Raw genomic sequence first — 9,111 nt, forward strand, 5'->3', positions numbered from 1 at the left:
TTTTAACACTTAGAAAATGAAAAATGAATTTTTTGTACAAAAAAGTTGGAAACTCTATTTGCCAACATTGTTTCTAATGTCAGTATGCACCTAGGTGTCTAATTTGGGAGCATTATAACAAACTATGCAATGAATATGGCCATCGTCCTGGTAATTTGACTTGAAAGCCATCAATGTTCATACATGATAGCCCGTTTTGTGAAGAATTTTGTTCCCAATTTATAGTATTGAAAGTTTGGTATTTTTCCTCGCAACTAGTACACATAAAAGGACTCCATGCAAAATGTTTGCATTTTTTGAACTTGTATTCATTTTCTTCAAAATGGGGTCAAAATGGGCAGCATGGCTATTCATTGCAAGGGCTTGAATCTCTCAAAACTCTAAGTGGTTCTCCCATATAATGCCTATTTGTGTATCTAAATATATATTTTTCTAACTTTTAGGACGGAGCTATCACACACTTGTAGTTCAAATTTGAATTACATTTGAGAAATCAACATAAAGTCATTTAAATGCGTGAAAGTAGCTAGAGATCCAGAAAATCCATGAAACTTGGGCATTGTTCATAAAATAAGGTCTACTTATTGTGAAAATTGAAGTGGTGCCATTTTGCAGCCTGTTTTGTGTACTTGCTTCACAAAAAATACTCATTGTTGACACTTAGAAAATGGAAAAAATATTTTTTTTCGAAAAATTAGGGAACTCTATTTGGCAACATTGTTTGTAATGTCAAGACACACCTATGTGTCTAATTTGGGAACATTATAACAAACGATGCAGTGAATATGATCATCGCCTAAGTCATTTAAGACTAAATTTTTACATGGCAAAAAGTGCAATTAATATGGCCTCAAATGAAAAAATTATCAACATCAAAGTTATCCGTCTCGTGAAAATGAACAACTTTTATTTTTGGACCATCTTCATCCGAGGCCGTATGCAATCTGTACAGCCAAAACCATTCGGCGTAGTGAAGACCTCCTTTTGCCGAGTGTGACACTCGGTAAAGACCCCCTCTGCCGAGTGTAGCACTCGGTAAAGTCAAAGTCCTGTTTGCCGAGTTTTGTTGTTTTACCGAGCGTTTTGTCCACGACACTCGGCAAAGTATCTGTTCGCCGAGTTTCATATTTTTACCGAGTGTAGCACTCGGTAAAGATACTATTGCCGAGTGCCCGACATAATACACTCGGCAAAGGGCCTAGCACTCGGCAAACGGAAAAATTCCAGTAGTGAGTTACGACACCGAAACAGCGTCTGAAAGTTATTGTAAGGGCTGATTTTATTATCTCGGTAAGAAAGAATTCCTCTCATGTATTATTCCTTTTCCAAACCTTGAGATGGAGAATGCTCTGTTTTCTTGTGCCAAGGAAAAAGAGAAAAAACATCTCCGTGCTAGAACTGACTGAGCCACACCGCCGGGCCGATCGAGGCGCTCCACGACGGCGACGGCGCCGCCGCATTTGGCCCCACCCCCTCCAATCCGGCTGGGTCCCCCCACCTCCTCCCGCCACCGCCTCTTCAACCACGGGATCGATCTCCTCCCGCCGGGGGATCGACCCTCCTCCGCTGCCCGCCGGTCTACGACGCAGATGCGTCTCTCCGCGGCTCGCGTGGATGGGCGCGCGGGCCGGCGGGCGTGGAGGCGTTTCGGTCAGTACCCGCCTCCTGTTCAACCGGAGCAGACCCATCCAGGGCCGACGCACGGCCTCTCTGCTCCGCGCCGCGGTCAGCAACCCCCAACAACTAATGGTTCACTGGCTGGCTTCTTCCTGCAGATTGGTTGGTAACTGTATCTTATTCCGCCCAATTAATGGTTCATACACATTTTGCTGCTAGATTGCGTCGAGGTAGACCATGAATCTTAGTTCATACTCTGGTTTGACTGACAGTTAATTCATAGCAAAAGTGTCCTGTATACTCTGATTCTGTTGGTATCTTCAGTTTCCCTTTGATCAAATCAAATGTAGGATCACCAGAATATCAAAATTTATTTCCTCGGATAGGGATAACCAAAAGCGTTTAAGTTCCGTTCATCTTGGGTAGAATCTCCAACATAACTTCTTTGTGTTCCCTTCCTCTGGCTGGCCAAGCACCGGTTACTTCTTCCAATGGGCCATTCAGTTGGTCATTAGATTATTATGAACTTACGAAACCTAGGGTGGTTCACAGACGAAAACGGAGGACTGGGCGAAAGGCCAGTGGTATGTGAGATTGCAGTCCCACGTCCGCAGTGGACAGACCAACTATCATGATCTAATTACATCTCCTAGCTACCACTTTTGTACGGTGAGTTAGAGAGGAAAAGACTAGGCCAACAAAGAAATATGTTGCTCACATGTGCTGTTAAGGTGACTGACAGCAAACCAATAGATTCGACTTTCTTTGTGCTAACAGCTTGCTCAATTTCTTCACCAAATCTAGGTTGCTCACATCGATTATCATAGGATTCCATTTTCTTGGAAGCATGCTTCCTCAGATCTAGGTTGCTCACATCGATTATCATAGGATATTACCTGAATTCAGATAAAATTGGTGGAAAACCCAGACAGCTTGCCCGGCTCAAGAAGTTCATGAACTTTCATGTACAATTTCATCTAGCAGAACACATTGTTTATAAAACAAGAAGATTCGACTTGCTTTGTGCTCATGTTGTTTTATGGAATGTCATATCTAATTTCTGCAAGATATGGCTTTTCTGGTCTAGAGTATCACTTTCACCAATTCAACGATGTTCATATTGTACATTACTGTTTTCGTGTCTGTATACGTGCTTCCTTTTAAACTGAAAAAAAAATGATTCTGTCATCTCCAAATGTTCTCCTTTTTGGTTATTTCCATGTCTGGTTTTAGGCGTCACATATTGAAGAATTCAGTTGTATTGGACCAGATCCTGTTGTATAATGAGCAGTTGATAATGAGGTAGCACTTCTTTCTCCGGTTAGGCTCTGCAGGCCTGAGAAACAATCAGACTATGATACAGAATTTTATTTGTTTTGGTTTAAGCATATTTCACATTCAGTTTGTTGGACTATCAAGGCTGAGTTCTAATTTCAATCTGTCCTTTTTAACTACGAATAACTACTTACAGTGCAGAATAACAAAGAAAGAGACACTAATGCAAAATGTAGAGAACTAATAAAACAAAGATACACGTACTGTTGTATCATAAGTCCTCAACACATTGCTTTTTTTTAAATAAAAACCAATGGAGAGTAAAGTTAACTGGTATGTTGTTACAAGTTTATCTTTTTGTCCCTACATCTTATATTTCTCTCGTTGGTGTGTAGCATGCATTCCTGCATCAATGCCCGGGGCATCATCTTGTTAAGAACTAGAGATGCCCCAGCTATTAACGTGCTATGTCAGAAGGCTCAGTCAGATTTCCCTATTACTCCCTCTGTTCTTAAATATAAGATGTTTTAGCATTTTTTTTATTCGCATGTATCTAGACCCATTTTAATGTGTATGTTCACCCATTTTAATCCGTATGTAGTCTACATTGAAATTATCTAAAACATCTTATATTTAGGAATGGAGTGAGTATTATACTTCTGCCAGCTGGAGTGAGTAGTTTATTTCTAAGTAGGCTCAGGTAATTGTCTAAAAAGAATACTGACCCAGTGTGCTTTTGCAAGATCTAACGTGATTGGTTGAAGAAGTGTAGATCAAGCTCTACTCCTACCGTAAGACACATGATGCGTGTTTCAATGCATGTTCAGGAAGAAAAATAAATCTACTGCAAATTAGTGTTATTTTATTAAGTACAACCATCAATTTATATCGTCCTACTTGATGCAACCGACCAAACGCATCCACTTGCCCCCAAAATTTAATACAGCTCACATTGGATTCCATTTTCTCGGAAGCAACGATCGCACATCTAGCTTGCTCAGATCGATTACTGGAGTTTTTTTTCTTCTAAAATAAGTTAGCTTTGGTTGAAAATCCGGACAACTTGCAGAGCTCAAGAAGTTCATGAACAACTTTTCTGTATAATTTCATCAAACAGAACACATTGTTTCTAAGACCAATAGATTTGACTTTCTTTGTGCACATGTTGTTTCATCTAATTTCTTCAAGATATTGCTTTGCTCGTCTCGAGTATTGCTTTCACCTGTTCAATGGTGTTCATATGGCACATTGCTGATGTTGTGTCTGTATATGTATATGCTTCCTTTAAAACTGACAAAATTATATTTTGTCAAATCTGAATGTTCTCCTTTTTGGTAAGTTCCATCTTCTGGTTTTAGGTGGCACATATTAAAGAATTCAGTTGCATTAGACCAGATCCTGTTGTATTTATACAATGAGCAGTTAAAAATGAGGTAGTACTTCTTTCTCCAATTAGACTCTGTAGGCCTGAAAAGCAATCATATTATGAAGCAGAACTGTATTTGCTTTGTTTTAAGCATACTTCTAATCCAATATTTTGGACTATCAAGGGTTACATTATAATCTCAGTCTATCCTTTTCAACTGGAATAAGTACTTACAGTGCAGAACTAACAAATAAAGTGACACTAATGCAAAATGTAGAGAACTAATAAAACAAAGAGACACTATTGTAACAGAAGTTCTGAGCACATTGCATTTTATTTATAGAAACCAATGGAGTAAAGTAAGACACATGACGCCTGTTTCAATGCATGTTAGAAAAAGGCTCTACTCCTGTAAAGTAGTGTTAATTATTTTATTAAGTACAGTCGTAATTGGTGCAACGGACCAACACATCCACTTGGCACCAAAATTCAGTTACAATAATTGCATTGGATTCCATTATCTCAAAAGCAAGTATCTGCACGTCTTGCTTGCCCACACCACCACTGGACTACAATTGTGTTTCCCTGTGTTATGTGTGTTAGCATTCCAATGGCAGGGCTGGTGGCCACCATGGTGGTCAGACCACTGATGTCCATTGTGAAGGAGAAGGTATCCAGGTACCTCCGTGCCAAGTACAAGGTGATGGAGGAGCAGCACAGGATCCTCAACCCCTAGCTTCCAGCCATTAATAGTTGTCTAAGCAAAATCGTGTACATGATATGTATGTGTTCTTTCCTCTAGCTGGCCAGGCAACGAATTATATAGTTCTTAATATCGGCCTTTCAGTTGGTCATTACATGAATTATTATGAACATTCGAAACATAGGGTGATTGACATATGAAAAGTTGAGGGCTGGGTGATAGCGTGAAAGTGCAGTGGTGCATCCAGGTCAACTTGGGTTCAACTCCAGTGGACATGAAATTTAGCCACATCAGAAAATTGTATTCCAGTTAGATCATACTCCCTCCGTCCGGAAATACTTGTCATCAAAATAGATAAAAGGAGATGTATCTAGACGTATTTTTTCTTGCGAGTTAGAGAGGAAACAACTAGACCGACAAAATGAAATGTGCTGTTAACGTGATGAGGGCAAACAACTAGACATTGCTGGTCTCGAGTGTTACTTTCACTTACTCAATGGTGTTCGTATAGCACATTAACTGATTTTGTGCCCATACATGTATAAGCTTCCTTTTACACTGACAAATTATAAATTTTCCATTTCTGGATATCCCTTCTTTCTCCAATTAAACCAGGCCTGGAAAACAATCATACCGTGATCAGAACGTTTTTTATTTTGTTGTAAGCATACTTCTCATCCAGTATTATGGACTATCAAGGATTATGTTGTAATGTCGGTCTAGCCTTTTTAACTATTAACTACTTACACAGAACTAATGAAGAAAGAGATGCTAATGTAAAATGTAGAGAACTAATAAAACAACGAAACACTACTGTAACACGAGTTCTGAGCACACTGCATTTTTTCTTACAGAAACCAATGGAGTAAAGTTAGCCGGTTACTGGTGTGTCGTTTCAAGTTTGTCTTTTGGTGTGTAGCCTGGGGCATCATCTAGTTAAGAAATAAAGATGCCCCTGCTATTAACGTGCAATGTCAGCTTTCCCTGTTAACCAAGAAACAATGCCCTGTTCTGAGGTTACTGCCAGCTGGAGTGATTAGTTTAGTTCCAATTAGGCCCTGCTAATTGTCTAAAAAAATTCAGGCCCAGTGCAAGGTCGGATGTAACTGAAGTGCATATCAAGCTCTACTCCCACAGGCCACAGTGAGACACATGACCCGTGTTCCGATGCATGTTCAAATAGAAAAGCTCTACCCTGCAAACTAGTGCCATTCTATTGAGTACAACGATCAATTTGTATTGTGGTAATCGATGCAACCGACCAAAAGCATCCACTTGCCCACAAAATTCAATACAGTACTCTCATTGGATTCCATTTCTCAGACGAAAGCATCCACACAGCTAGCTAGCTTGCTCACACCATCCTCTTCTCCATTCTGGACTGCAATTGTGTTTCCTTGTGTTCTGCGTCTGTTGCGAGCTCTGAGCATTCCAACAGCAGAGCGACTGGCCACTGCTGTCCATCGTGAAGGAGAAGGCATCCAGCTACCTCCTGGACTAGTACAAGATGATGGAGGGGCGTGATGGCATCCCTTCGTCCTGGTAATCTTTTTTGTCTTTCTTAGTCTGCTAGCTCTAGTGGATCCCTCACATCCTCTGAATCTCTGAAGTTGGAACATTTGGCCACTTGCTAATTACAGTTTTATCAATTGTAAATTATCTTTCTGGTTCGCCCAGATCTCTGAAGTTTGGTCGCTTTGGAGAACGCTGGTGTTGAGGCTGCGTTCACCATCATTGATTTCACCACTGTTTTTTGGTCGCTCACGAGACTACTATCACTGCCTTAGTTTTCATCTTGATCGCCATTGACAACACCAGGTATGCTCTGTTTCCTCTCTTGCTATTTACCTCTTCAGATTTAGCTCAAGCACAACCATTAACACAGAGTATTAGTTTGCAGTGCAGCCTCTATCAGAACCAATTGATTCACACAAACATCCAGAAAAATGGAGGCGACGGCCATCAGCATTGGTAAGTCTGCATTGAGCGGGGTACTCAAGTACGCCCAATCGGCTGTGGCAGAGGAGGTCGCTCTGCAGCTTGGTGTCCAGCGTGACCACTCCTTCGTCACTGAAGAGCTCGAGATGATGCGGTCATTCCTGATGGCTGCGCACAACGATCGAGACGACAATATGGTGGTCAGGACTTGGGTGAAGCAAGTCCGCGATGTCTCCTACATCGTCGAGGACTGCATCCTGGATTTTGCCGTTCATCTTGAGAAACAGTCTTGGTGGCGCATCCCTCGCACAATGGTAGCTCGGCATCGTGTGGCGAAGCAGATGAAGGAGCTCAGAGCCAAGGTGGAGGATGTCAGCCAGAGGAACCAACGGTACCACCTCATCAAGGGCTCTAGCTCCAAGCCTGCCTCCGCTGTTGGGCAGCCTACCATCTCCAGTGCGACGATGTCTGCCTCCCATGATGCAAGGCTGAAGTGGCAGAAAGCAAGAATGGATCTTCTCAACTTGATCAATTACAAGGGTGATGCACTTCGAGTGATAGCGTTGTGGGGCACAAGTAGCAGTGATCTGCAGGAGATGTCCATCATTGAAAGTGCCTATGAAGATGCCATCATATACAAGAATTTCGATTGCTGTGCTTTGATCACATTGACGTGTCCTTTCAGTCAGACAGATTTCATTCGAAGCATGGTTCGGCAAATCTATAATAATTCTTTTCAAGAGATGGGAGAAGAAGAAAATACAACTATTGGGGCCCAAATTTTGAAGATGATGGCGCCGGTGACAGAAGATGGTTTGGCTTATGAGTTCAAGAGATATTTGAATGACAAGAGTTATCTAATTGTACTCAATAAAATTAACACCATTGAAGATTGGGATTGCATCAAAACATGTTTCCCAGATAACAAGAAAGGAAGCCGAATCATAGTATCCACCGAGCAAGTTGAAGTTGCAAGCTTGTGCATAGGAGCAGGGGATGAAGCTCTTGTACGTAGGAAGTTATTTGCTGATCAGTCTCTTTATGCTTTCTACAGTAAGGTAATTTTTTAAGTCCTAAAATTTGTCTAATTAATGCTCCTCCTTTTCTTATTTTCATTCATTGTCTCTACTAAGAGTTTTGTGTTGTCATGAAAGTTTTAGGTTAATAACCATTCTGCACATTTTGATTACAAAATAGTTATATATTTTCCTATTTTCACGAGAAAGAATTTGTAGGATTTGCATACATTTCACTTATCAAACTTAGATATATTGTAACCGTAGTGTGTCAAGGCCTAATGTGTCAGGCATGGTGAGGCATTAATTGTGCGTTTGTGTTTAGGTTTCTCAGGAGGGGAGGAATTAAGTGGAAAAAGGGTCCATCTCATATGTAGCCTCTCCTGGTATTGACAGCTCTGCACACAAGAACATCCTCACTCGCATGGAGACAATGTCTACTCTAGAGGAATCTCGTCTCATCGGGAGAGGGAATCAAAAAGAGGAAATCATCAAATTAATCTCAAATAAAGATCTCCAGCATTTTCATGTGTTCTCCTTGTGGGGAATGGGTGGTATTGGGAAAACAACACTAGTGACAGATATTTATCAAACCCAAGAGATTAGTAGCATGTTTGATAAGCATGCTTGTGTCACAGTCATGCGCCCTTTCAACTCAGCAGCACTCCTTGAGAGCTTAATTATGCAATTCAGAGATAAGAATGAAGATACAAATGAGATAGATTTAAGGAGATATTTACAAGGAAAGAGATATTTGCTTGTTATCTCGGGCAAGTAACATACCGATTGACAAAGGGAATTGTATACGGGATTGATTGAATCCTCGACATCGTGGTTCATCCGATGAGATCATCGTGGAACATGTGGGAGCCAACATGGGTATCCAGATCCCGCTGTTGGTTATTGACCAGAGAGGTGTCTCGGTCATGTCTGCATGTCTCTCGAACCCGTAGGGTCTACACACTTAAGGTTCGGTGACGCTAGGGTTGTAGAGATATTAGTATGCGGAAACCCGAAAGTTGTTCGGAGTCCCGGATGAGATCCCGGACGTCACGAGGAGTTCCGGAATGGTCCGGAGGTGAAGAATTATATATAGGAAGTTCAGTTTTGGCCACCGGGAAAGTTTCGGGGGTTATCGGTATTGTACCGGGACCACCGGAAGGGTCCCGGGGGTCCACCGGGTGGGGCCACCTATC

The 9,111-nt window shown here is 41.4% G+C and overlaps 1 protein-coding gene across 5 annotated transcripts; it reads left to right on the forward strand.

Moving 5' to 3' along the window:
• The first annotated feature begins 1,344 nt into the window (after positions 1–1,344).
• LOC123080959 (disease resistance protein Pik-2) lies at positions 1,345–8,715 on the forward strand. Of its 5 annotated transcripts, none has more exons than XM_044503912.1 (5): positions 1,346–1,779; positions 4,876–6,503; positions 6,639–6,779; positions 6,862–7,957; positions 8,241–8,715. In XM_044503912.1, the coding sequence occupies exons 4-5, from the start codon at positions 6,908–6,910 to the stop codon at positions 8,262–8,264; spliced, it is 1,074 nt and encodes a 357-aa protein (XP_044359847.1). In that variant the 5' UTR covers positions 1,346–1,779; positions 4,876–6,503; positions 6,639–6,779; positions 6,862–6,907; the 3' UTR covers positions 8,265–8,715. The 5 variants fall into 5 exon arrangements, with proteins under 5 accessions (XP_044359848.1, XP_044359849.1, XP_044359847.1 ...); XM_044503915.1 differs by having other exon boundaries at positions 6,045–6,503; XM_044503913.1 differs by having other exon boundaries at positions 1,345–6,503; positions 6,855–7,957.
• Positions 8,716–9,111: the final 396 nt, after the last annotated feature.

Source organism: Triticum aestivum, chromosome 3D (genome assembly GCF_018294505.1).
Source record: "Triticum aestivum cultivar Chinese Spring chromosome 3D, IWGSC CS RefSeq v2.1, whole genome shotgun sequence".
NCBI lineage: Eukaryota > Viridiplantae > Streptophyta > Magnoliopsida > Poales > Poaceae > Triticum > Triticum aestivum.

Excerpts from the sequence above, each read along its gene's own strand:
- LOC123080959 (XM_044503913.1), top strand. The coding sequence starts at position 6,908 with ATGGAGGCGACGGCCATCAGCATTGGTAAGTCTGCATTGAGCGGGGTA. Across the intron at positions 7,958-8,240 it reads TTTATGCTTTCTACAGTAAG|GTTTCTCAGGAGGGGAGGAA; the intron begins GTAATTTTTTAA and ends GTTTGTGTTTAG.